Source organism: Truncatella angustata, assembly GCF_020726525.1.
Source record: "Truncatella angustata strain MPI-SDFR-AT-0073 chromosome Unknown BKA67scaffold_13, whole genome shotgun sequence".
In the NCBI taxonomy this organism is placed as follows: domain Eukaryota; kingdom Fungi; phylum Ascomycota; class Sordariomycetes; order Amphisphaeriales; family Sporocadaceae; genus Truncatella; species Truncatella angustata.
This window is the reverse complement of record NW_025763393.1, coordinates 343,055-369,567: the sequence shown is the minus strand read 5'-3', so window position 1 is coordinate 369,567 and position 26,513 is coordinate 343,055. Positions and strand designations below refer to the sequence as shown.

At 52.6% G+C, this 26,513-nt stretch overlaps 9 protein-coding genes across 9 annotated transcripts; 5 read left to right on the top strand and 4 right to left on the bottom strand.

The window, feature by feature from the left end:
- Positions 1-98: 98 nt before the first annotated feature.
- Positions 99-917, top strand: BKA67DRAFT_542327 (thioredoxin-like protein; the record flags this gene model as incomplete). The annotated part of the gene is made up of 3 exons (XM_046101093.1): positions 99-171; positions 238-683; positions 741-917. The coding sequence occupies 3 exons, from the start codon at positions 99-101 to the stop codon at positions 915-917; spliced, it is 696 nt and encodes a 231-aa protein (XP_045951298.1).
- Positions 918-1,231: 314 nt separating this feature from the next.
- BKA67DRAFT_587540 (mitochondrial small ribosomal subunit Rsm22-domain-containing protein) lies at positions 1,232-4,115 on the top strand. Its single transcript, XM_046104327.1, has one exon. It carries the CDS (start codon positions 1,393-1,395, stop codon positions 3,874-3,876), a length of 2,484 nt encoding a protein of 827 aa, XP_045951297.1. The 5' UTR covers positions 1,232-1,392; the 3' UTR covers positions 3,877-4,115.
- A 200-nt stretch (positions 4,116-4,315) lies between these two features.
- BKA67DRAFT_542325 (uncharacterized protein) lies at positions 4,316-4,681 on the top strand (the record flags this gene model as incomplete). The annotated part of the gene is made up of 1 exon (XM_046101092.1): positions 4,316-4,681. One exon carries the CDS (start codon positions 4,316-4,318, stop codon positions 4,679-4,681), a length of 366 nt encoding a protein of 121 aa, XP_045951296.1.
- A 624-nt stretch (positions 4,682-5,305) lies between these two features.
- BKA67DRAFT_665179 (putative polyketide synthase) lies at positions 5,306-12,167 on the bottom strand (the record flags this gene model as incomplete). The annotated part of the gene is made up of 7 exons (XM_046108515.1): positions 5,306-6,190; positions 6,265-6,579; positions 6,641-11,117; positions 11,177-11,284; positions 11,334-11,383; positions 11,452-12,047; positions 12,107-12,167. 7 exons carry the CDS (start codon positions 12,165-12,167, stop codon positions 5,306-5,308), a joined length of 6,492 nt encoding a protein of 2,163 aa, XP_045951295.1.
- An 818-nt stretch (positions 12,168-12,985) lies between these two features.
- Positions 12,986-15,037, top strand: BKA67DRAFT_528016 (flavin-binding monooxygenase-like family protein; the record flags this gene model as incomplete). The annotated part of the gene is made up of 6 exons (XM_046098917.1): positions 12,986-13,043; positions 13,096-13,247; positions 13,301-13,668; positions 13,777-13,837; positions 13,910-14,569; positions 14,642-15,037. The coding sequence occupies 6 exons, from the start codon at positions 12,986-12,988 to the stop codon at positions 15,035-15,037; spliced, it is 1,695 nt and encodes a 564-aa protein (XP_045951294.1).
- A 903-nt stretch (positions 15,038-15,940) lies between these two features.
- Positions 15,941-17,619, bottom strand: BKA67DRAFT_542322 (general substrate transporter; the record flags this gene model as incomplete). The annotated part of the gene is made up of 3 exons (XM_046101091.1): positions 15,941-16,573; positions 16,661-17,174; positions 17,234-17,619. The coding sequence occupies 3 exons, from the start codon at positions 17,617-17,619 to the stop codon at positions 15,941-15,943; spliced, it is 1,533 nt and encodes a 510-aa protein (XP_045951293.1).
- Positions 17,620-18,687: 1,068 nt separating this feature from the next.
- BKA67DRAFT_528174 (cytochrome P450 CYP5280A1P) lies at positions 18,688-20,350 on the top strand (the record flags this gene model as incomplete). The annotated part of the gene is made up of 2 exons (XM_046098928.1): positions 18,688-19,663; positions 19,737-20,350. 2 exons carry the CDS (start codon positions 18,688-18,690, stop codon positions 20,348-20,350), a joined length of 1,590 nt encoding a protein of 529 aa, XP_045951292.1.
- A 557-nt stretch (positions 20,351-20,907) lies between these two features.
- BKA67DRAFT_596150 (C6 zinc finger domain protein) lies at positions 20,908-22,654 on the bottom strand (the record flags this gene model as incomplete). The annotated part of the gene is made up of 4 exons (XM_046105264.1): positions 20,908-20,933; positions 20,981-21,076; positions 21,255-22,424; positions 22,615-22,654. The coding sequence occupies 4 exons, from the start codon at positions 22,652-22,654 to the stop codon at positions 20,908-20,910; spliced, it is 1,332 nt and encodes a 443-aa protein (XP_045951291.1).
- A 384-nt stretch (positions 22,655-23,038) lies between these two features.
- On the bottom strand, positions 23,039-25,394 carry BKA67DRAFT_587492 (uncharacterized protein). The gene is made up of 3 exons (XM_046104326.1): positions 24,662-25,394; positions 24,068-24,605; positions 23,039-24,012 (listed from the first exon to the last, which is right to left on the bottom strand). The coding sequence occupies exons 1-3, from the start codon at positions 25,303-25,305 to the stop codon at positions 23,182-23,184; spliced, it is 2,013 nt and encodes a 670-aa protein (XP_045951290.1). The 5' UTR covers positions 25,306-25,394; the 3' UTR covers positions 23,039-23,181.
- Between the last annotated feature and the right edge of the window lie 1,119 nt (positions 25,395-26,513).

The window sequence follows — 26,513 nt, the reverse complement described above, 5'->3', positions numbered from 1 at the left end:
TCGTCCGTCCCCGTCCAGCGCTCCGTGCCAACTAACCACCTGCGCAACTTGGGCAATCCCTACACATACGTCCATCTGCACATCAACACCTCGTCAACATGGCAGTCAGCATTGGTTCCCAGAATGAGTGGTCGCGCATCCTCAGCTCGTCGACCATCGTCGTCGCCGACTGTAAGCCGCCTTCGCCCTTGGCCCTCCGTGGTCGCGACAGCTCCGCTGACAAATGACACCTCACAGTCTACGCCGACTGGTGCGGCCCTTGCAAGATGATCGCTCCCACGTTCGAGTCGCTCGCCACCAAGTTCTCCAAGCCCGGCAAGATCACATTCTGCAAGATCAACACGGATAGCCAGCAGTCCATCGCATCCGCCCACGGCGTCAGGGCCATGCCCACCTTCCTCATCTTCAAGAGCGGCTCTGTCATCGAGACCATCCAGGGCGCAAACCCGCCAGCACTCACGGCCGCCGTCGAGAAGTCCGTCAAGCTGGCCGGCAACGTCGCTCCCCTCGCGTCCTTCAAGACCCCGGGGAGGACACTCGGCGGAAGCGGACCGACACCACCAAAGGGAGCCGGCGGCGGTCGCACATTGGGCCGACCATCCAGGTTCAGCTCATTCAGCCACTTCAACTTTTTCAACGTTCTCCTGACATTCTTCGGGCTCTACGTCGTCTCGCTGTTCTCGGTAAGTGGTTTCAAGCCGCAGCAGTTCAGGAAACAACGGACACTGATGACCTCCCAGTTTGACCCCTACAAGGCTGCAGAGAACTCCGATTTCAATGTGCACAAGCCGAGAGACCAGACCTTTGGCAGAGGTCAGCCGAGTGCAAAGCCTGGAGCCCCGGGTAGTGCAGGTGCAGGTGCTGGTGCGCGGCCATCTAATGGTGTGAGAACGCTGGCTGACCTGGGTGGAAGTTAGGTGGGGGTATTGATGAAGTGAGCCTTGCATGACTGTATCGTATCGCCGTGCTCTTCATGCCTCCGCACCCCAAAGTCCACACTCAAATAATAACTATGCCCATATTCGAGGTTGTCTGTGAGCGTTCTCAGGGCGTTGCATCGCGATTACCTTTCTAACCTAGTTATGTACAGTACATACATATGTATGCAATGATGAGGAATTCTGGCCTTCTGGTTGGCTGATGGGTAGTGGGGTCGCGCTAAGATAGCACGACCTCGTTAAGGCGCTCCTGCATGCTAAGACTAAGATAGACCAAGACTAAGACTAAGACTTAAGAATTTCTAACCTTGGTGACGGAGCTCCAGGAAGTTGCGACCCGGAACAGCAATTCGCCTTTGCCAAACCGCATTCCCCTTACATTTTCTGCTTCCTTCTGTTCTGTGTTTGTACTACCATTATCATTGCCATCGCCATTACCATTTGGTACAACACCATGTTGTCTGCGACAAAGGTCCAAAGGGCTTGTCCCAGCTGCAGAGCCCAGCTTCTGAGCTTATTCGAGAATGGTTTCACCAGCAATGCGACCCGCCCCCGGCGTTCGCCCGCGAGCAATCTTTTGTCCAGACAACCCCCCGTAGCTTCAAAGTCCAGACCCTTCTCGACGGCAAGGCGGAGCCTGCAAGATGCCCATGCCGAGACCACTCCGTCGGTGCCCCAAACCCCAGAAGAGATCGAGCTCATCGTCCGCCAAACGAGGCGGCAGTTCGGAGCCACCTTACCCAAGGGCTACCTGAACGATGCCGAGTACAGGCTGTACACTCGATTCTACGGCCCTCCTCTGCGCGAAACCAGCCCCGAAGATGTTGGCATGCCCATTGAACAGGCCCTCCTCCAAGAAACCCACAAGTACATCCTGGTCAAGAATAAGAACATGCTGCTGAAGGAGAACGAGGACGGAGATCTCGAGGAGGTGGACTACCACGTCCCCCAGTTGCCCGAGTCCGAATCCGAGCCGTTAGAGGGCGAACAGGAGTCATTGGAGGTTGCAGAGGACGAGGATATGCCCTCGGATGCCGGCATCGACTACATCAAGGCTGTCGCCAAGAACCACCGAGAGTTTGACGCCCTCATGAAGCTACAGAGGGATTTCGAGAAGGCAAGCCTGCGCCCAGCCGACCAAGAGGCCATTGAGGAAGACGAAGAGCACGAAGAACAACAAGAGGACGTCGACGAAGAAGAAGAGCCAGAGGAGGACGAAGGGGAACCTGATGCCAGGTTCATGCTCGAGGAGTTTCCCGATGGGGACCGTGTACATGTGCTTAGCGAGATGGGACAGTGGAGGACAAATCCATCCACTCTTCATCTGCCCAAGGCCGAGTTTGTAATGCCGATCGATGCCCTGCTTGGTCGAACCGATGTCAAGCATATCAGGGAAGCAGCCGAGAGTGTATACGGAGGTAAAGGCCTGCCTCACTCTGTCTCTACCCCTCACTCGGGCAAGACCTCGGGCCAGAAGCCCATCCCAGTCGAGGCAGCACAGTCCAAGATGAGCGAGATCGACGCGGATGCCTACATCGCCACGAACCTTCCTGGTATGTATGCTTCAACCATGGGTGTCCTGGTCGAGATACGCAAACGAATGGGGCCCCATTGGCTACAAGGACTGCTGCGCCGCGGCGACGGTGAAGGACCTCGCGTGCTGGACGTTGGCACTGGCGGTGCCGCTTTGGCTGCCTGGGAGCGTGTGCTGCAAACAGAATGGGATCTGCTCCATGGTGCCACAACTGGCAAGGGAATGATGGGCCCCCCAGGAAAGAAGACTGTCGTCGTTGGCTCCGACCGGCTTCGCAGCCGAGTATCACGATTCCTACACAACACCCAGTTTCTACCTCGGCTACCGGATTACTTACATTCAGGCCACCATCCGGACAAGATGGATGACTCGGAACTGCCTGCACCACGAAAATCTTTCGACGTAATCATTGCATCGCATCAGCTGATGCCGATCAAGGAGGATCACAAGCGGAAAACTTTTATTGACAATTTGTGGGAGATGCTCTCGCCCGAAGGAGGCATACTCATCGTCCTGGAGAAGGGCCATCCCCGCGGCTTCGAGGCTGTTGCCAATGTCCGCCAACGACTTCTGGATGAGTTCATTGAGACTTCCACGTCTGATCCTCAACCCGACGCACTGGAACCCGAAACGCGCCGCATCCGAGAGCCTGGCATGATTATTGCTCCCTGCACCAACCACAAGAAGTGTCCCATGTATATGACTCCGGGTCTTGCCCATGGCCGTAAGGACTTCTGTCATTTCAGCCAACGTTTCATTCGCCCACCGTTCCTACAGAAGGTGCTCGACGCCTCTCACCGAAACCACCAGGACATTGACTTCTCGTTTGTGGCCATCCAGCGTGGCGTCACTCCTAGCTCACCGACGCCGCTGCCGACACGCCTGGGACGCGACGCTACAGATGCTGCGTTCGAGGGCTATGAGAATGCTGAAGAGCCTCCTAACCCCTTGTCGCTCCCGCGCGCCGTTATGCCACCACTAAAGCGGACCGGTCACGTCACCTTTGATATGTGCACACCGGCGGGCACTATTGAGCGCTGGACAGTGCCGAAAAGCTTCAGTCGTCAGGCGTACCGCGATGCCCGTAAGGCACAGTGGGGCGATCTCTGGGCTCTGGGAGCGAAGACTCGCGTGGTCCGACCGATCAGGCTCGGCAAGGGCGGCATCGCACCCAATGATGGTGGTGTCCGAGCAAGGCGGGCGGCTGAAGCCGACAAGGCCAAGGTGAAGACCGTCAACCTCAGCCCTGATGCGAGCGGCGTTTTCAAGGCGAATGAGAAAGGCGGCGTATCGCCTAGCAACCTTCTTGGCGGCCGTGGAAGAGTCCCTGAGGAGAGGAGAACTAAGGGTGGTAAGAAGGTCAGGCAAAGGAGAATCAGGGATGTACTGAATGAAGAGGATTAATTGTCACACATTGCGGTGATTGATTTGGTACGATATGAGGACTTGTATTATTGCATGACGCCTAGCTACTATCATGAGAAGATGGTTGTCATTATGGCCACAACGGGTCACCGTGGATTAAAAATATGGGCGCCGCCTAGGCTATCGAGGCAATTTTGGTCTGGCACACGATGGCGTTGTATAATATAGCCAAACGCAGATAGGCCCAGGCGATGTATGAATGATATAATAACAGACAATCTCAAACTACCAGTGACTCGTTCGAAACCCTGTATAAGCAGGTGGCTCCACGCAAGTGATCTGCACAAGCCACACTGAGGCCGTAAAAGTCCATCATCGGAAGTGACAGAGTCCGCCGCTCAGCAGTTAGGGTAATCCGCACCTGACCGGCCGACATCATACAACTTGCTGAGATTCATCCTCAAAACGCAGCGCCGCCATGGGGGAAAAGACTGGATTAGGCGATCGATCACTGAAAGATGTCTTATCAAGGGACAGGCTGGTTTATTGCAACAAGCGAGTGCCATGTGCAAATGATGTGGCTTTACCAGTACCGTTGGATCCAACGACGAGGAGAGAGTGTCTGGCGAAGAGAGCGACCGCGTCGGCCCAAGACTCAAGACGCAAGTTCGCCGTCAATGCTTCCTCCACCGTCAACTTCTTTCTCTCCGTCACTCAGGTCTACGCTGCCATCACTACCGACTCTCTAGCAGTACTTGCCTTCTCACCCCTTCTCTCCCAACCTATTATCGACGGAGTCGGACGTGGTCATGTTGGGAGCATAAACCCCCAGGTAGCAACATGAGACTTGATGAGAGCTTGCGCATACCTACTGTGAATCAATTGATACGGGAACACATTCACCAACGAATATTAATGCATGCATTCCATGTACGTAAAATAAAGATGTCGTTCACATTTTGATGCTATAACGACTTTATCCTGGCCTGCTGATTCATGAGAGTCTCCGTCTGTCGGTATCGGCTACCACCACAGTCCGATTCACGAATCGTGGTCAGAACCAGAATTTCCTACAAGATAGTGATTGGCACAACTTGTTTCGTATGGCTACGACGCTAAACCTGGTTGATCATTCCCAAGAGCGCCATACAGGTTGTTAAACATAGGGCAAGCCCTTTGAATGATCGGGAAGAGATAAGACCGAAAGCCCTGGTATGGGCCGTTCTGTCATACTTGGTCTTGGGTACGTACTGCTCATCATATTGTTAGTTGCACTAAGTCTGAACTTCACAAACTTGGCAAGGAACCACAAGCTCAGGTTAGAATGAGATCTGAAATAGCAGGTAAATAATTAGAAAAATTCTCTAAAAGCTGACGACCAGTAGTATATGTAGTTCAAAAGGCCATCCACAAACACAAGTTACTTCCCAAGCATAGCAAAAGTAGAACCAGGAGATGAATCACAAATCTACACGGCTTGCAGAACGCCGATCTGCTCCGCGACAGTCTTCGCCAAGCCCGCAAACGTCGTCTTTGGGTTTGACAACACTTGGACACTCATTCGCAGGCCAAACTCCTTGAACAACCAGCTCTGTAACTCAACACCAATCATCGAGTCCACACCGTGGCTTGCGACTGACACCCCGTCTAGCTGGAAGCTGTCAGCTTGCGATCCAAGAATGCGCGCCGCGCGCTCAATGACGTGCAACCCGATAGCGTTGAGTGCTTCCTCCTCTGGCAGGCCAGCGAGGGTGCTGGTGAAGCCCGCGCCAGCACCATCTTGTTGCCCACCGGCCTTTCCAGCCGCGGCCGTGAGGGCCTCGAGGGCTTGCCGCACAGACCTCATGCGTGCGTCCTGATGCCAGAAAGCGTCCGAGAGGTCCAAGCCCTCCATCGCAACCAACATGGCCTCGGGCTCGAGGCCGAGGATAAGTTGGACATCGCCGAGGTGGACCGCCTCGCCGCTGCTGGACGGTGCGCCCTGGATGATGGCGGCTTCGAAGGACGCGAGCATCTCGCGCTCGTCTACCCCAAAGGGCATCTTACGCGCCAGCGATTCAGCAATGGCGGCGTTCTCGGCGACTACACCGACGTCCTCGACCATGGGGAGCGCGATCGAACACGCGGCGAGGCCTCGCTTGCGGCGCTGGAGGGCGAGGAAGTCCAGGTAGCTGTTACCTGCGCAGTAGTTGGCCTGGCCGGGGTTGCCGAGCACGCCCGAGATGCTGCTCGTCATGAGGAAAAAGTCGAGCGGCGTATCGCCGAGCGCCTTGTCAAGAGCGATGGCAGCTTGCATCTTCGGCTGTAAAGCGGCGCGGTAGGCGGAGAAGGACATGTTTTCGTACAGCCCGTCCTTGATGGGAAAAGGTTAGTCTCCTGTCGTGCATGCATGGGGAAGGTGGTGGATTGGAACCCTGGGTCACTCACCTGAAGCACCATAGCGGCGTGAATTACACCCTTGATGGGGTGGCTGGCGGAGACGTCTGCTACCACGTCTGCAACTGCCTGCTCGTTGCTTGCGTCTACACACATCACCTTGACGTTAGCCCCAGCCTCCTTGAGACGGGCGACAACATCAGCGGCCTCGGGCTTCGCTGTCCCGGACCGGGAGAGGAAGACAAAGTTTCTGCAGCCCTTTTGAAGCATCCATGTCGTCAGACTACGACCAAGACCACCGAGGCAGCCGACGAGCAGGTAAGCACCCTCGTTAGAAAAGACAACGGGCTTGTGAGCATTGCGTGTCTGTATGAGATTTAGTAAACGGGTGTCTTTCGAGGTTCTTTTTTAACAGAGCAATACTAACCTTGATCTTACTTTGTCCGTAGTTTATGCTCAAAACACCAGAGTTGATCTCAACGATGCGGCTTCGGGCATTGTCCAGGTTGGAAAGCTCCTCAATATCTAGCGAGGGCCCAGCAGAAGGGCCGAGCTTTGCCAGCAGTGCCACGCTCACCTCCAGTGCCTTCTTCAAGGCGACTGGGTTGTAATCAAATCCATCCGAGACGCCACAGATGTGTAACGTGACGGCCCGAGCAAACGGTCTCAGATCCAGCAGATCATCCGTGGGGACATCACTCAGGACAAATTTGGAACCACGGGGCATTGCACGCCAGGCCTCCGAGACAAGCGCGCTATGGGCGTCAGCGACGACAATGGTCGGGCCATCTAGAGATCCCAGCAGCTGCTGCAGCTTGGACACGTCCTTCGGCGCCTTGGAGACTTGAAAGCCGACGTAAGTGCCGAGCTTAGCGACCGCCTGCTCGAAGTGCGAGGTCGAAGGGAGGACGAGCACATGGTCATTGACGCTGGAATTTCCTGCTACAAGGACTGCATTGACGGCTTTTGTTAGGTGCGGGAGAATGGCGGCCGCAGGGCTGCTGAGGTCTGCATCGTCAATCACGCTAAAGATTGAAGAGATGGCCCGGGTCTCGAATGTCTTCTTGGTGAACGCAACCACAGTCTTCCCACGGAGGCTGGCCTCCAGATCGCTGCCGGTGCGAATGATGGTTCCGGTGATGATACGGACACGGTCAACAGCACGGGCGGAGAGGTCTTCTTTGCTAAGCTCGGCGAACGTCACTTGGATCTCGGCCTCAAGCGGGGCGAGCTCAGGAGCAATGACAGACGACAATAGGGTCTCGAAGAGAACCTCGTTGTCGACGATCTTGCCCTTGTACGACTCTTTAGTTGATGCGGTGGCGATTTGCTGGTTGTTATCCGCAAAGAAGCGCTGGTTGAGGGTGTCATTGGTCTCCAGGCGAGGAACCAGGACGCTAGAGCCTTTGGTCAACCAGAATTCGAGATCAGTGCCCGGTTCCTGGGAGCCCACGGTCGACAACTTGTTCTGTACCAGAGCAGCAGTTAGTTCGAAAGAAGTCTCTTCGTCGGCATCGACCAGAACAATTTTTGATGAGAGAGCTTCCGAGCGCACGGCGCGCAAAAATCCCTGGGGAATGCCGCTGGCGACTGACTTGCCCTGGTTGGCTCCCCGGGTAACCCACACGATGGGTTTACCAGATTGTAGGATTTTTTTGATAGAGTCCCAGATCTTCTCGGTAGTGCTCGCCAGGATAGATCCATCTGAGTCATCAATCACGATCTTTTCGAAAGCATCGACATCGTCGGTCAACGGCGTTGAAGCCCCAGAGCCATCGGAGCCAACAACCACAACTTTTTCGAACGCACCGTCGGTGCTGAGTGGAACCGCTGCCGCCGACAAAGCATGGGCGAGAAGAGACGCATCAGTTACATGCACTACGGCGACGTTGCTGTTCTTCTCGAGTTCGGTGTTCAAGACTTCTTCTTCCGCGTTGGACTTCTCCCACGTGACCATCCTGTAGGGTTGTCTTGGACCTGGCTCAGTGAGGCTAGGAGGCACAGCCGCATCATATGTTATAAACTTCCAGTTTTTAATGTCCATCAACGGCTTGCCTGAGGCTCCGGATAATGACAGATTACCAGAGAAGTACCGGTCCCAGGCCCTCTCGGCCCATGCAGTACACTGGCCATCGGCGTTCAGGTCCTCGCTGGGGAAGTTGAGCGTCATTTCTTCAATCTCCAAGGGGATCACTCCCCACGGCATCTCCTTGTGCAAGCCTTTATGAACGGCCGAGATGACGGCGTGCAGACATCCGTCGATGGTCGACGGGTGCAGCATGTAGCGGGACTCGTGCTCCATTGCTGAGCATTCGGTTTGAATCTTGATGCCAGCAGATGCGACGCGGTCCTTGCCGTTTGCGCGGACATGGGTCATGGTTTGAAGGTTTGGTCCGTACCTGAACCCAACCCGGCGGAAAGAGCGATACCATTGCTTCCCAGAAACCTGAGTGTGAAGCTGGCTAGCTTGGTAAGGGGATGTTAGAAACAAGCTGGGAGCTTCCGCCGGCCGCTTTTGGATCTTTCCCGTGCTGTGCACCGTCCAAATGTCGTTATCTATAGACTCGACGGTAAACGTGTACCAATCTCCTCCCGCTGCCAGCTTCTCAAGACGAGTGTGTACCTCAATGCCATCATCGGTATCAGGGACAACCAGAGCCTTATCGATCTTGATGTCCCGCAACTTGACACCAACCGCTTCCTCGGGCGAAAGATCCAGTTGCTGGAGAAGCCCCTCGATCGCTAGGGACATGTGGCCGGCGGCAGGGAAGACAACATCAGTTCCGAGTGTGTGGTCTACGAACCACGGCACATCCCGCTGTCGCAGAATATTCTTCCATGTGGATGCGTTCGTCGACAGTCCGAAAATCCTACGGCCGAGGATGTCGTGGCGTGGATGCTGGGACTCACGCAGCTCGGCCATAACCCGCGGCTGATACCAGTGCGTACGTTCGTAATTCCACTGATAAGGTGGCAAGTCGGGCAGGTAGTGCGGTCCGCCGCGGATTTTGTTGTTTATAATGGCTGGTCTCGACGTCTCGATACTGTTGACGAGCCCGAAGTCGATATCGAGACCCCGGAGATAGAGCTCTCCAGCGGCGTTGAGCAGGGCAACAGCACTGTCAGCTCCGCGCAGCAGCGATGGGACATACTGGATATCAAAGTTGTTAGCAGCGACAATCTGCTTGATCGGACCACCTAGTGCCGAGTGAGGGCCGATCTCAATGAGAATGTTGACGTCTGCGAGTTCGGGGGCATTGCCGAGAGCCTGCAGGCCCGTGTTGAAGAGGACACGGCTGCGTAGGTTCTGGCACCAATAATCGATCGGCAGGTGCGATGCCTCCACCATGGCACCTGTGACGGTTGATACCATTTCGGCAACAGGACGGCGCCATTTCGTGTGAGCCCCTGTAAGAGTCTTGTGCGCCTTCGCGTAGAGCTGTGCATAGAGCGGCGCGACGGCATCCATCTGAGACGAGTGGTAAGCCTTGCCAGTTTTCAACTGTCTGGCGAAAGTGCTGGACTGGTCGAGAACTTCTTTGAGGGCAGCAATGTCTTCATGGCTACCACTCATGGTGACGCTGCCCGGCGAGTTCTCACACGCGATCGTCACGCGCTGGGCAACTTCAGGCGACAGGAAATTAACATAGTCAATGACCTCGTCTGCCCCGACGCCGACGGCAAGCATGGTGCCCACAGGGGCTGCTTTGGCAACGGCCAGGCCACGGAAGTAGGCAGCCAAGATAGCCTCAGGGGCTGAAGTACGGCCAGCGGCATATGCGGCGGCAATCTCACCACTGCTATGACCGATAGTCACTGTGGGCTCGATACCCCAGGATGCAAACAAGTCAACGATGGCGATCTGAATGGCAGTGCAGATGGGCTGTGAGATCTCAGGTTCTCCGACACGGCTAGTCTCTGCTGGTGCCTCGAGGATGTCCCACAAATTCCATGTTGGCTTTGGCTCGATACGCTGAAGAACGCGGCTGAGGGCTTCAATAGTGTCCGCGAAGCTGGGGAATTGTTGCATGGCTTCATAGCCCATACGGGCCCACTGGGCTCCCTGACCCGTTAAAACAAAGCCAACGTTGGCTGTCTTGGTTAGTTTCGACCCGTAAGAAAAGTTGGTGGTCTCGAATGCCTTAGTTTCCTCGCCGGGGAAAGCAACGGTGTAACCACGTGAGGTGAACTTCGATCTCCTCTCGTTGAGCGTGTATGCAAGATCAGGCAGGTGGTAATCGCCTGCGATTTTCTGATGCGCTTGGATATTGCGCTTGAGTGTTGGCCCGTTATGAGCACTCATGGTAACCAGGAAAGGTCGCTCGACATCATGGTAATTGTATTTGGCCACCGCTTTGGACTTGCCGTGTTCGTACCATGGGCAAATGCTGTCGATCGATTCGATTACTAGATGTGCGTTGGTACCTCCGTATCCGAAAGATGAGACACTCGCGCGGCGGACGTCAAAGCCCGTGGGCCAGGGCATCAGGTCTTTTACAATCTTGACATTCCAGTCTTCGGCTTTGATGTTGGGGTTGAGTGTCTCGAAACCATAGACACCGGGGATCAAGGCTTCTTCAGTCATAAGAGCCGCTTTCATCGCAGCAAAGATACCGGAGGCAGCTTCGCTGTGACCGATGTTGGCCTTCGCAGCACCCAAGAGCAAGGGTTCATCGGCATTGCGCGTGTCGTTCATACCCATCGAAACAGCTTTTACCTCAATGGGGTCACCGGTAGGAGTCCCGGTGCCGTGGCATTCAAGATAGGCCGTCTTGTTGGGATCAAGGTTTGCCCTCTTATATGCGTGACGGAGAACGCGCTCCTGCCCCAGGGCGTTGGGGTAGGTGATACCCATGCCTTCAACTTTGCCGTTGGTATTGACAGCAGATGATCGAATGACGCCACTGTGAAATCGTAATTGTCAGTAGTTTTCTCTCTTGCCACTGCGTCACATGCGCCTCACCGAATCACGTCTCCATCCGTGATAGCGTCCGAGAGCCGCTTAAGATACAAAGCACCGATACCCTCAGCACGACCATAGCCGTCAGCGCGCGCATCGAAGGTGTGACATCTAATCTCGGGTCAGAATATAAATTCTCCAGCTTCATGAGGGAACTCACTCGGAGGTGGGAGAGAGAACTCCCAACTTGGCAGTATTCATGTGTTGATCCTGTGCAGGCCATGTCAGTCATGTGTGTTCATAAGTGCCAACAATACTCTCTGAATTTAAATGCATACCACAATCATGATCAAGTTGACACCAGCAGCAACAGCGGCGTCGCAGTCGCGGGCTCGCAGAGCATGACAGGCGTTGTGGATACCATACACGGACGAAGAACAGGCCGTGTTGATGATACAACTGGGACCGCTCAGATTAAACGCGTTATTAACACGATTACTGATGATGCCTGGGTCCACGCCAGTAGCAGCGTAGTTGTGCCTGAAGTCACGCTCAAAGATCGACATCTGCTGGTAGTCGCTGGTAAAGCTAGCGACGTAGACGCCGGTGTTGGATCCGGCGACCTTGTCCAAGGGGATACCGGCATTCTCAAACACCTCGTAGCAGACCTCGAGTATCTTGCGCTGTTGTGGGTCCAGCCACTGCGCCTCAATAGGGGTCATGTTGAAAAAGCTTGGGTCGAAATCCACAGGATTTCCATCGAGGAAGTAGCCTCCCAAGGCGGAGAAAGAGCCTGGGCGCGAAAGGTCGGGGTGGTAGTGAGCGTCGATATTGAACCGGTTACTAGGTACCCTGGGTGTTCTAACGGATTTCTTGTCACGCAAGGTCTCCCAAAACTTGGATGCTGAGTCCACAGAGCCGGGCAGGCGACATGCTTTTCAGAGCTGTGAGCGTTTTCTCATTCTGAATTTGAAGTTGGTCGTGTCAACTTACCCATGCCAACAATGGCAATCGGCTCGAGGGCCGAATCCTCTTTCTCGATGATCATAGGCATCTTGAATGACGGTGTTTCAATTCGTGATGTAAGTTGAATGAATTGACTCCGGGGCTTGCCTGTCGAACAAGAGAAGGTGCCTCGACTCGAGAATTCTCAGAGACAGTATATTATCATGTGAGGATTGGTGATCTAATGTTGAGATCTATGGTTGAGATCTATGCATGAATCTATGAGTAGGTCGAATAACGTTTTGTACATTTAGTATTCCTGGATAGTCTTGGACTTTATCTTCCAGTCTCTGGTCTATGCAATATCTCTTCTCACTCTTGATGGTTCCTCATTTATACTGCGGACCGAGCGTCCGCCGGGTAACTATCCATAGTTGTTGAAGATCATCGCGTAAAACGGCCGAACCCTTGTCGGTCACCGAATAATATACTACCGCTTGTTCGTGTCAGACGAACGGTGGTGTTTGTGAGAGGTGAGGTTCAAATCCTGCGATCTTGTTATTGACATGTTGTTGGTCCTGTTGACGCGTGTTGACAATGGTTATTGAAAGTGGTAATGTAAACGATCTCGATTTGGTTTTCAGAAAGGTTGGGGAAAGCTCCTCCCGCGTGTCGTTGCCCGAATCGAGTGTAGCGCGCTTTTTATGCATGCAAGGCTCGGACCGCGACATGTGGCCGCACTATCGCATATTATGACATTATGGCCGAGGAGGATGTCGATCATATTTCCAGGAGGTAACTAAAGCGAATTATCTAGATCTTAAGAGTTGATAAATAGTGAAATGCTCATGTAGATAATGTTGACATTAATTCCCATTGACAACTCACTTCATCACCTAAAGGCATACCATCTCATCTATAAACGCAATGCCTCACGCAGTCTCTGACGAGGAAACCCACCTGGATGTTGCCATTATTGGCGCAGGTAATGAACTCCGTGCCTCAAAAGTATGCAAATGCTAACCTGGCTCTTGCAGGCTGGTACGGTCTTACAGCAGCCAATACTTACCTCAAATTGGAGCCTGATACTCGCCTTGCTGTCTTTGACAAGTATGACACAGTAGGGGGAACCTGGGCCAAAGACCGCATCTATCCCAATCTTGTTGCTCAAGTTGAATTCGGCTATTTTGTATGTGGACTTGCATGCATCTCTCCACCAAGCAGGGACTAAAACAGCAACAGAACTATCCCTCCGCTCCCATGTCGGAGGATGGTAAACCGAAGAACAACCTTGTCACGGGTGACATGATCTGGAAATATCTGGATAAGTTTGCCGAAGATAACAAACTCAAACGATACATACAATTCAACAGCTGGGTATCCAGCGTTGAGCGTCACCCCAGCGGTGGATGGCGGTTGGTCGTCAATGGAAAGGTCATCAACGCGGCTAAAGTTGTCTGCGCAGCGGGCATCACGACCCAAACCAACAAGCCAGACTTTACTATCAGGGACGATTCGATCCCGGCCATCCATGCCGTCGAAATTGCCAAGAAGGCATCTACTTTCCAAGAGCCCCAGAATCAGCACTTTGTGCTCCTTGGTGCGGCCAAGTCAGCTTACGACGCCGCATACCTGCTCGCCTCAATGGGCAAAAAGGTTACCTGGTAAGTGGTCTCACCGTGCATCCGATCAGGCTTCAAAACCTAAATCTAGGCTAGGGTGATCCGAGACGATGGGTCTGGTCCCATGCCCATTATGCCATCCAAGATGCTAGGAATGGTAAGTAATCATTGCCTGCGAACCCTGGAACTTTCTTTATTGTATAAATGCTCACATCCCATTCTTGGATAGAACACAATCACAGCTGGCGCCAATCGTTTGATGAACTACCTCAGCCCATCGCTCATGACTACCGATACTGCACTCGGCGGTTTCTTCCATCGAACGATGGTCGGCCGCTGGCTGACCAGATCTTACTGGGGTTACGTCACCAGCAAGGCAAACGAGGCCGCTGGATTTGGAGGCAACGCAGGAAACGTTGAAGGTCTGAAGCCCCAGGTCCAGGACAACAGCTGTTTCTGGTGCGAGAGCTCCCTGGGCTTGATCACTATGGACGACTTCTGGACCACGCTGAAGAAGGCCGATATCAACATCGTGCGGGACAAGGTGGACGTCGCAGACTCGACGGGCGTCACCCTGCGCTCTGGCAAGCGCGTCAACGCCGACTACGTCATCTACGCCACCGGCTGGGGTGATCACTTCAGCTTCTTCTCGCCAGAACTCAAGGAGGAGCTCGGCATTCCACCTTACGGCGCACCAGTTCCTTCCAAGGAGGCGAAGCGCTCTCAGGCTGTGTCGACCAAGGTCGACCCTTGGTACTTTCACGACAAGGCAGCCGACCAGACCCTCGCCAAGAAGATCCCGCTTTTGGCTGCCGGCCCCAAGGATCTTGACGGCTGGAAGCGCCCAGGCCGCAAGATGACGGTGCGGCGATGGAGGCTGTACAACCGGGTGGTGCCTATGGCCTCAGCTGTCGAGGATGACCGGTCAATTGTCATCTTGGGCCAGATCCACACAACACAGACGCCTACCATCTCGGAGGTGCAGTCGCTGTGGGCGGTTGCCTATCTGCTAGGAGAGGTCACTCTTCCTGCCGAGGAAGACATGATCCAGGAGATTGCAGAGTGGAACGCCTGGACGCGCCGTCGTTATGGAAGCGTTGGGGAGCGTTACCCATATGCCCTTTTCGACTGGATTCAATATCTCGACCGTCTTCTGCGTGATCTAGACGTGAAGACTCAACGCAATGGTGGCAAGATTGCCGACTTCTTCACTCCTTACGGCCCGCACAGCTACAACGGGGTAGTGGATGAATACATGACAGTCCGCAAGCCTAACTACCGGCTGAAGTACAATTCGAAGATGGCCCTACGCAACGGAGGCGAAAAGGCCAGTTCTTCTAGCTCACACTCCGACTAGAGCACACCATAAACCTTAGGCCAGTAGCTACAGATGTATGGTACTCTTCGTTGGGATTAGCTAAACACATTGGAGAGGAAGAGGGGCTGGTAAAGAGCGAAGAATCTTATGCGAGTTGTTCCTAAAGTTAGGCTCGCCATCCAAACTGGTGGCAGACAATTATGACTCTGTTTCCTTTTTCTTAAAATTCCATGCGTTTCTGCTGATATTTTCCATTTCTGTTGATTCTGTTACTGTTTACCAGCTATGCTTTCCCTACAGGCTTTTATTCTATGAGATGGGGACATGGGCTAAGCATTTTCGAAGTTGGTTTTGAGGTGGTATCTATCCGGGAGATCAGCAAACGCTCACACAGAATGATAGCTCTACCGTGAAACAAGTGCATTAGGAAAGAGATAGAGCGCTTCTCAAGCATAGAAATATTTATAACCACTCGAAGATTTATCCATACGTGAAGCAGCCTACAAGAAGCTCACACGGCTGTCCGAATATGTATATTCATGTCAGAAACAAATTGACCTACCACTATCAAGGACTAGAGGAGAGATGACACAGTCGGTCCAAATAGAGCCCTATATCATACCAATCAGATCTCGTGAAGTATAGTCTAGACTGAGCAGGATTTTTGGAATCCGTGAAACACGGCAGATAATAATGATCTGAAACTTCTGGTTGATTAGCATCTGACCGATGGTAAAACTGCAAGTAAGAAAATAACATCAGTTTCTGTGTCGATAAGACGTAATGGAGCGAGGACCCATTTCATAATGTTATCTCTCGTCTTACAATACAATATATCATGAAATATGCACGACTCTGCCCAAAGCTCAACGATGCATGAACTTCGCAACTCACTTACTTGCCATCACCACGATGCCAATATTTCATAACGTCCCCAAAACCTCAGGCATCACCACCAACGGGAAGTCTCTTTACAAATTTTCTGCGAAATGTCTTCATAGAATCTTTTAGCCCAACCATATGACTCGCCTGGAAAGCTTGCTCGATCTCATCCAATTTTCTGCCTCTCGTCTCCGGCATGAATACCCAGCACACCACAACCGTAAGCAAGGTGCACGCTCCAAACAGGAAGTAGGCCCCGTAGCTTGTGTTGGCTAGCAGTGTGGGTGTAACTAGCGCGACAAGAAAATTTGTCAGCCAGTTACTTCCGTGCGCTATATTTGTCGCGCTGGCACGAGTTTTCTGTGGTTGAATTTCGGCAGCGTAAATTTTCATGCCGACGGCCCATGAAGTGCAGTACAAAACAGTGAAGATGTAAATCGTGACTATCACAATCCAGCGGCCGGCGCCCGAGTCAGGATGTACAGCATTTCCGGCGTAGAGACCGCCCATGAGGAACATGGTACAGGTCATGCCGAGACCACCAAATATCGTGTTTGTGCGGCGGCCCCAGCGATCGGCCCAGATGATTGCAGGAATGGTGACAGCGAATATGACAATGGCCGAAACGCCAGAGGCCAGGAAGCTGGACTCGTTAGATGAAAGTCCGGCCTGCTGGAAAAGTAAAGGAGCGTACTACAATATGTCAGTATAGGAAGATATCTATGTCAACAATGTACTTCGGGTGGAAAAGCATAGCTATAGGGTGGCACGAGAACCTACATAGAGGACGCCGTCAATACCACTCAGTTGCTGCATGCCCATAAGGAAGACGGCTAAGAAGAGACGAGGCCGGGATTCCGCGGAGAAAACCTCAGGCATTGTAGATTTCTTGGACCTGGAATGTATCGCCACCCCAGTACCTTGCTGCGAGCTACTCTCATTGCCAATATTAGCATAGGTACCCTCAACCATAGGAGTGTCCAGCTGATCCAAGATCTTCTCTCGGTCAGCAGCAAGAACATCCAGGTGTTCCCATGCTTTGGTCGCTTCGTCGTTTCTTCCACGGAGAACAAGCCACCGCGGCGACGCAGGAAGCCAAACAAGCGAGACAGAGGCGAAGACGAAAGAGACAGCAGCCAATAGAATAAATGGTAACCGCCATGACATTGATGATGCGATGGTAGCGGTGCCATAGCATGTGAAGTATCCAAGCATCAGGCCTAGGGTGATTAGAAGCTGGGGTCCCGAGGTCAGAGCACCGCGGTGTCTTGGGGGCGAGATCTCGCATATGTATCTAGTTGGATTGGTTACTTTCGGTACAAATCAACAAACAAAACTGCTGGGTGATCCTACACGACCAAGGTGCCCATATAGAGACCTTCGCCTATCCCTTCAATGACGCGGCCCGCGACGAACATGCCAATGTGGACGGCGGCAGCCTCAAGAGTGGAACCAACGGCGAAGATGAGTGCGCCGATGGCGATACCAGTTGGCCGGCCGAGGGTATCGGCAAGCTTGCCAGCAAAGAATGAAGAGATTGCAGCAGGAATCAGGATAGAAGAGACGATCAGACCATGGATTGTTGGAGAGGGGTTGCCGACGGATTTCACAAAGTCTTCCATTACGGTGACAGGGCCAATGATTCCGGTATCGATGCCGAAGAGAAAGCCCCCGAAGGAGCAAAGAATACTAGCCACAACATAGCGGGGCGGCTTCTGAAGAAGCTTGGAGACTTGCATATTTGCTGATTGAGGCTCTCGGTGAGAAACTCGTGCGAATCTTCAATGACTGCGTTCAAATGCGGTCAATGCCTTTGAGAAAGGAGAGGGATGAAAAGAAAGCTGAGAGCGCCCTGGGAACACGGAAAAGGTCGAAAGATTAGATCACAGATCACACATGTCGTCACTCCCATTTCCGATGGAATGTGCTGTTGGGAAGTTACGCCCCCGTACCATCACAAAGCAAGGGACCACGCACTAGTCCCGAAAAGGAGCCAGTCACTCGTCTACCGTTTAACATTCCTCAATTGGCTTAGATCGGTCATGACCTGTCTGGCCAATCCGAGGCAGCCATCTTTATGATGACATAAGTTTTCGTCGTAAAATATTCCACTTTTGGTCTGCAAGGATAGCCCAGGAACCTGCGCCCTTTGCGTAACAGATGACATGCTAGCCTTGCACTCAGTATACTCTTATGATCTCCAGTGGATACCGGGGTAGCTATTTTGCTTTCGCCTGGAAGGATATCCCTATTCTTATTCACCGCCTGGGTAGTGCTAGCTCAGTCAGCCTATGTGGCCTGTGGAGAATGCGGTTGTCCTCAACACAATTCGGCTCTAAACCCATCCCCTTCTGGTTCCAGCCCCTTCCCTTACACCTGCAGACCGCCCTGCTACTGCAGCAGGAGTAATGCTGATCTTGTATCACCTGCTCGTAAAGTTTTCTCTTTGTGGAAGGCTTTGATACTATGCAGTATGCCGTCCGACAAGCTATCTTGAGGATGCGTTCTATGACGCACGTAATGTCCCCGGCCACTTGTCTCCAAAAGTTTCTCCGGCATATGTAAATCACCGAGGAGTATATAGCTTTATTCTCCAAGAGCGCTACCTTGAAATCTTTCAACTTCAAGGCATGCCGCACCCGTGCCAATACTGCGTGTAACAACACCACAATTAGTAGCAAACAGACTGAGAACCGGGGATATTCAACATCAAACCACTCATCTCGGTCCAAGTATTACCATACTCTATTTTTTATCATCTTGAAATCGTCTTGGATAATACGACGTAAGGACAACACGTGCTCATTATGTTCGTTATAATATGTGCGGCCCTCGTGGCTTGTGTGGTCCTCACAATTGGGCCACCCATCTTTCGATACTTCCAAGACTTAAAGGGTTTCCGGAAGTATCCATCACAGAACCCCCTCTCGGGCTTCACAAACTTTGCGTACGGCATGGAGAAGTGGCGATCTCATCGGTATTTTCAGACAGAGCGACTACATCATCAACTACTGAAGCATCCCGTCGTGAGGTTGGGCCCCAATTGGCTTTCGTTTCGAAGCTCGCAGGCCGTCAAGGACATCTACGGCTACACCTCGCAGTGCTCCAAGGGGCCTCTATACGACGCCCTTCAAGGCGGGGGACAGAACCTTGTTCTTATCAGCGACAGAGGGTTGCACTCCTCACGCCGAAAGATGGTTGCTTCGGCCTACGCGCCAAAGCAAATTGAGAAATGGGAGCCAATGGTGGCCGAAACGACAAGTATTCTAGTGTCCAAGATGGATGCGTTGTGCACAACTCCCCTAATCACTGGTACTACTGGTGTGCCATGCAAGGAAGATTTGACTTTCGATGGCAACTGGTGGGCCTTGCTGTACTGCTTTGAGGGCGCAACCAAGATTGGCCTGAGTAAAGACCTCGGCTTCATCGCCCAGGGATCGGACCTCATCCAAATCCAGCACCCGGATGGAAAGGTGGAGAAGGTCAATCTCATCGAATGCGCCCGTGGCGGGGCGAGTGCGGCTTCCACTCTAGTCTACGATACACCCAACTTTCCCACCTTTATCAAACTAAGCAAGCTTATCTCTCCTTGGTATGCAGGAAACTGGGCCAAAGGTGCTAAGTGGCGGGCAGCCGTTGAATACATCACCAAGGAGCGTATTGAGCGCCAAGATAACGGAGAAGTTCTCGACGACCTCCTTGGACCCATGATTGAGGACCCGAAGACTGGCGCTGAGGCGGATATAAATGTCGCGGACAGGTACTCTGAAGTTGAACAAATAGGTACGTTGGTGAATCTGCTGCCACATGGCAGATCTCCCAGCACATGAGGCCCATACTAATTCTTTTCGGGCAGTCAACGGAGGTGGCGATGGTCCTGGTATCTCCCTCACAAACACGCTGTACTACCTAATTAAGAACCCGGAAACAATGACTAGACTGCGCGCTGAACTAGACGAGGTTCTGGCCCCTGAGGATGTCGTTGCCCCGTGGTCTAAATTGAAGAATCTCTCATACCTGCGCGCCTGCGTTGATGAGTCGATGCGTCTCTCGCCACCGATAGCCACTAACCTCACACGCAGGACACCACCAAATCGGCCATCCAAGATCGCTGACGAGGTGGTACCACCGAACACTGTAGTGAGCATTTCGGCGTACACGGCACACCGTGATCCAGAGATCTTTCCAGATCCCGAGGCGTTCAAACCAGAGAGGTGGCTGATGAAAGGCGACGACAGGTTGAGAAACATGCTTGCCGTATACATTGCTTTCAGTGCCGGGTCACGGGCCTGCATAGGAAGAAATGTGACGATCTTGATGCAGTTCGTGTATCTTGCGACACTGATAACCCGTTACGAGTTCGCACTGCCCAACCCCGATTGGGAGATGAAGTGGAGGGACTATTTCAACTTGTGGCCCGAAGAGCTGCCATTGAAGATCTGGAGACGGGAAAGGCAGGCAAGTGCTTGACATCCAAGATCTATGATCGGCTGAGAGAACACAAAGACCAATGTGAGGTGGGATATGCATAGTTGGGGAGGCTGATAGAGATCTATGCTGGATGACAGTAAGACTGTGCAAAAGGGCTGGTGTAGCCTATGATAAGACGATGGGCAATATTAGGCAACATGCCAGATGATGAGCAAGAGAGGGGTCATGTATACAATAGCCGCCGGAAGTGTTGTACAGTATGGCCTACTTTCAGAATCTTGATCGTTATCTGGTAATGATAGTCGACAGGTGAGAGGTGAGAGGACCTGCCCAACTAACCGCAATGCGATGAACCTGGAATTGCAAGAATTATCTCCCACACTGTTTCAAATGGATCCGATTTGACCGCGCTTCGGTGGTTTGCCTGGGCAAGACCCTGAATGACAGCCAGTTTTCGAGGCATCATACGCCAAGTTCGACAAGCTGCTGCAATTGTATCACGCGGCTTCGAGTACCGAAGCCGTGATGGACTTCAATGTCATCTAGCAGTGCCCAAAGCGTCGTCTTCCTGCCGATTCCGCTGATATGCTTCGCAGCTACAAATGATTTTGGGTGGTCAGCCCTGTATTGTAGGATAGGGCTGAGGTCATGAACATGGACAAAGCTTACCGAAAAAAAGCGGCTGGGCAGAGAAGCTCCGTACGCTCTGAGGTATGTCTGACAACGCTATATTCGCAATCTCCATTGCATGATACTGAACCTGGTCTTTCTCCAAAAATATAGCGGGGATGTGGGTTTGGGAGGGATGGGGTGCAGTAGGCTCCGCATAGAGCAGGATGTGGAGCAGGTGATACCACATCATGGCGGCAGCTGTTGGAATCAGTACTTGAAGTAACCAACCGTGCTTGCTTCTCACAGCGCATCGATCATTCGACTAACTTACCGGCAGCTGGGATAGCGAAATATGTCTTGTTGAAGCCGTGCACATCAGGCTCACCATATCTAACCCCCGGGTATGATGTCGGCAAGGCATTGAACCATCTCGCCGCCTCAGCCTGGATGGCATGCCGCTCGCTGCTCGTAGATGCAGGCAGAGCGCGACTGTAAGCAACGTCGATGGCCCTGCCGACGAGATAGAGTAAGTGGTTGCCCAAAGCATCCTCCTCGACCATGCCTTCATACCAACTGGCATTCCATTCTCTTGGGTTGATCTGCAATGGCGTCTCATTGACCAGAGCGACAGTGATCTCGTGCCTGATATAGACCCAGAAGTTAGCTCGATCCATGCCCTGGGAGAGGGCATTGATGCCGCGGGTGGTAATGAGGACCATGGCGCCATAGAAATGGCGCTGGTGCTCGCGGCCCTGTGCAGCAATCATCTCGTAGCTGCTAAGCAGCACAGTGGCCGTGAGGGCATCGTCAGGCGGGTCGTCGCTATTGAAGTGGCGGATCAGCAGACGCAGGGAATCGCCGTAGTAGCCGGAAGCAGCAGAGGCCCAGATGAGGCCGGAGGGCAGGAGGCTCAAGTGCTTGGCGGTGAAAGCGCATATACTGCGCATCAGGAGCTCGGAGTTCAGGCATCTGCGCGGGACCTCCCGCTGGTAGGCGCAGGTGTGGTCGAATATATCCATCCAGGTGGCAACACCAGTCTGGTAGACGGCCAAGAGGTGGGCTATCTCAGCAGTGAGCGGGATAGTCGGCTGATGGGGCAGATGCAGGGTTCCGGGGGCAAGGGCGGGCGTTGAGGAGCTGGAGGAAGACGGGAGGGCGGATGATGAGGAAGATAGCAGGCCGGACGACACGGAGGTTGGTGGGTCATTCTCGTCGAGAATGAAATCGGGCATGCAGACGTTGAAGAGGTCCCAGGTGGATGTGGGTTTCGGCAGGGAAGCCCAAGCCGTCCCAAAGTTGTTGTTGTTATTAGTGCTGGTGCTGGTGCTGGTGCTGCTGGTGGTGCTGGTGCTAGGGTCCCAGGAGTCGGTTGTTAGCTCTGCCGGCTTGGACGGTGCGCTCCACGAGGACTGTGTGATGAACTCGGAAGGCTGGCATTCAAGGTTCAGGCGCGCACAGTTGTTGCATACTGGCTTCGTCTCATCGCATCGAGTATGGCGGGCTTTACAGGTGACGCTGTCGACCGGCTGCTGGTTAGTATGTGGCTCACTTGGTGGGGAGGTTAGAGTGGGCAGAATATGATCTGACTCGACTCACCAGCCTAGCGCACCGAGTAGTTGTCGTCAGCGAGCTCAGACCGAAAGATGGTGAACGCAAAGTTCACATCGAAACATGCCCTCAATAGCACTCACCTGTTCTGCTACGTGTGCCTGCCTTGCGCTTCTTTTTCATGGTGCCGCGGCCCGGTAGATCCAACGGTCTGAGGTGCGCATCGTCCATCTCACCCGCTATGATCGAATGTATTACAAGGCGTTCAAGTTCAACTCAGGGGGCTTGACCTCCACTAAAGAATTCGGGGTAGCGTTGATCGTCGGACGGCATCGGTGGGGTGTTCGCGTCACCGGCTTGTGCTGTGTAGACTAACCTGGACTAGTCTAACCTTGGTACCAGACCACATTGAATATAGATAAGGGCTCTATGTAGTGAAGTTCTTCTGAGCTCTAGTTAGTCTAGTCTAGACTAGACTAACCTTAGCTGTTAAAGGCTTGCCATAGATGGATAGTTATAATAGTTTAATCAAAGAGTAAAGCCAAAATATGTGATTTAACAATTTAGGTTTAAAAAGATGATTTGCTTTAGTTTACAATTTAAGTTTCTAAATATTTGATCAAGAAAAAAAGAAAGAAAAAATTCATATGGTTGTAAGGTCTGGCGCTATGATTTGTTTACAGAGAGAATCAAAGTTCTGTGTCATAGCATCATGAACGGCTCAAGGTGGCGAAATCAACCAGCCCAATGATCCGCTTGTCAATGGCGCTGTCAGCAATACCGCTCTCGACCCGGACCTGCTCCAAGTAGAAGTCAGCGACAGGACTCTTTTCTGACCAACGAACCAGCGTAGAATGCAGTGCATCAAACGAATCCATTACCAATGCTCCTTCCAGGTCTGCCGCATTGCCCGGTTCGTAGGCTCCCGCATCACCGCCGACGGTACAAGATGACGCAGCTGTCAACTGGTCCGATCGCTGAGCTGAAGTCCGCCTCTGATGGCGCAGCAGCGACTGTAACGCGATGTAAACGATCCAGCACGTCGTGAGATTGGTGGCGGCATCCGTGGGCAGGACACTCGTCTGCACCGCCGCTGCGACCTCCAGCGCGCGTTGCAGCAGCGCGTGTTCATTTACGCGGACCTGGTCAGATGCCTTCTGGCCCTGATGAGAGCAAGCGCGAATCTTCCTCAGTACGGCCTCGTGAAGAATGATGGTCAGAGCCTTGACCAAAAGGTTCAGCAAGACCTTGACGTTGGCTTCTGGGACAGGATCAGACACGATGAAATTGACCAAGTATCGTAATGTCTCCTCCAGTCGATGGTGGTTTATCCAGAAATTGTATTGCTGCTGGTCTGGACTACCCGTTATTGGCTCTGTGGTCTTGACATGTGCGGCGATGCGAGGAGCGAGCATCCGAGCAGCTAAGAGAGCTTCCTCGACCGATAGTGGTCGTGGCGCTGCATTGCGAAACACATCCCCGATTGTGACTCCCGGCAGTAACAATGTCTCAGTGTGAGTCTGGGGAAGCGACGTTGTGATCTGCCCATCTCATTAGGTCTTGACCGAAGGGCTGTGATATGGGTTGGGTACTCACCTCCTCAATGGTTCCAGGATCAATCAGGGTGCTCCCCCCCATAAAAAAGCAAGCCAGACCATTGGCAGCCCATAGTGCCTTTCGTTTGTCTTCCAGTTGTTCGTCATCCACGCACGGCACCTGATCTGGTGAACCGAGGTTCCGCAGCTGCAAGGTCTGAGTAATCCAATGCAATCTATTGGCTGTCAGCCAAGCGCGGGCGAATTCTCCCTGCTGCAGTTCGTGGTGGCCGATGAGGACAATTGCTTGCAAAGCCTGAAGGGTTGGTCTACTAGATTTGTCTTCTAGGATACATTTGTCCACTGCGTCCCGGGCGAGCCGGTAAAAGAATCCTTTGTAATCTGATCCTGAGACGTTTTCCTCCATATTTGAGGCTGCCCAAGCTGAGAACTGAGGACAATGTGGCACAGCATGTGTACAAACAGCGTGCCTCAGAGCTAGTGAATCGTAGCTAGATTGCTGCATCAAGGAAGAGAGACGAGCCTGGTCGTCAAACAGCCGGACAGTGCTTTGACAAGTGTAGAAATACGTTGAAGATCTACCATACATTATAAGCATTGAGTTACCAGCAGATTGGGATGAGGGATGCTTTACAAGAGTTCCAAAAGTTCTGGGGGTAATTGATGCGGTTGGGCATCTACGCCGTCTTTTTTCGTAGGCATTAGGAGGCTGTCAATTCGCATCTCCAACGAAAGATCCATCATAGGTGATGTTTCATCATCGGCATCGTCATGTTCGACGGCGACATTTTCTGGCGTCCCTGAACTTGTGCTCGAGGTAGAACATGTGGAGAGGGTAAAGTTGTCATATAGAGAGTTGAAGATATTGTCGATGCTGTTGCCATATTGCAGGGCATCGTCGAAGATGGCAGTTGGCGGGTGCATGTGATATAGGGCCAAATCGAACGAGGGATGAACATCCAAAAGCCCAGGGCCTCCATAATTGCAATCAGAGGCGGCTCTCTCCGCGCCCATTGGTACATGGAGAATCGTAGGACATGGGGGCGAAGTCATGTGAGTTGAGCTACTTTCCGATTGTGGGGTGGAATGGCTCCGTTTCGGCCGCCCTTTTCTCGCAGATACTGGGTATGAACATTCCCATGCGCTGCTACCTCTCGCGCAGCGTTTGCAAAAGGGCTTGCGCCCATCACATCTGACTTTGCGTAGGCGACACTTGTTGCACGCTCTGTGCGGATTGTGGTACGCATCTCTATCCGAATTTCCATGATGGTCAGCCATTTCGGAGGTGGGCGTTGTTGTTGTTGGTGTTGTTGTTGTTGTTGTTCTTTTCTTCTACTTTTGTCTTTTTGCTTGAAACAGTCAAACATCGGCCACTCCCTGCCATCGGCCCTCTGAAAATAAACTCATGGTAACTATATATGCAATTGTTCAAGCGTGGTAGTCACTCGTGTTGCCAACTTCTACCCTCCAGCTTACGAGACCGTGAACATTTCCATCTTGGGTAGTTTGGATGCATCCATATTGTCGATCGTTGCACTACAGAGCGGATCATAGATGTTGGAATGGGTTGTGTAAATTGCATATCCGTATGTTTCAGTGACACCCTATAAACTTGCGTATGGGAAGAAGAGACATGGACTCTCAGTGCCTCTCAAGCCGTACCGAGGTCCAATATGAGCACGCTGGGTAGGGTGTCTTAATCTTAGCAGGTGTCCAAGCGGAGGGGTCTGACTTTACTTTCAAGATTCTCTCCCCCCCGAGCTCTAATGCTTACTAGATTTGCACATTGAGCGCTAATTTCTCCACGTCTAGGTCTCTTGGCAGGGCTACCTCAGATTGAGTTTGAAGTGGGGAAATAAGCAAAGTTCCGGAGATAAACTAGTGCCCCGCTGGTAGCTGTCGAGTTCCCTATAGTCTAACCTAGCTGCTTGCCGATCCCTACGGAGTACAGTGACCTCTAATTAACCACGGGGTAGCGGAGCCGCTCGGTTACTCGCGCAGTTGTGCTAAGTACAAGATTACGCGCCTGCAACTTTTCGTGGAGAAATTCACTCTACTACCACAATTTTCCATGTAGACTGCATACCCGGTAGTCAAAGATGGCGAATAGGATTCTCCCCATGCTCGGCGCAAACCACACCCCCCACGTTTAAGGTATGATGGCATCATCCATGCTCATGCGGAATCTCTGGTTCAGTCCTTCAGCTCGGCTTTTAGAGTCGTCTTCAACATTCCTCGACCTTCCAATCCTGCCCGGTGTTTGGTGCAAGTTGTGCATCGCTCAAGCTTTTTCTTGTTCATATCCACGCTAGCCAAGGGAGATGACACGCGTTGAGCCTCCTCGAGTCGGTAGCTGAGACGTGTTACGCGTGAGGAATGTACGCGTACCACCTAAGAAACACCCATTTTGCATGCACTACAACTGTAAATCATCTGCAGCAAATACTAGAACCAGTCTAGAGCGCGGATCCCACGGACTAGACTAA

What these genes read in the sequence shown, in the direction of transcription:
- BKA67DRAFT_587540 (XM_046104327.1), top strand. Translation starts at nt 1,393, where the DNA reads ATGTTGTCTGCGACAAAGGTCCAAAGGGCTTGTCCCAGCTGCAGAGCC.
- BKA67DRAFT_587492 (XM_046104326.1), bottom strand. Translation starts at nt 25,305, where the DNA reads ATGGCTGACCATCATGGAAATTCGGATAGAGATGCGTACCACAATCCG. An exon ending in CCAGAACTTTTGGAACTCTT is followed by an intron (nt 24,606 to 24,661) that starts GTAAAGCATCCC and finishes AATGTATGGTAG; the next exon opens with ATCTTCAACGTATTTCTACA. An exon ending in ATCCTGGAACCATTGAGGAG is followed by an intron (nt 24,013 to 24,067) that starts GTGAGTACCCAA and finishes TGAGATGGGCAG; the next exon opens with ATCACAACGTCGCTTCCCCA.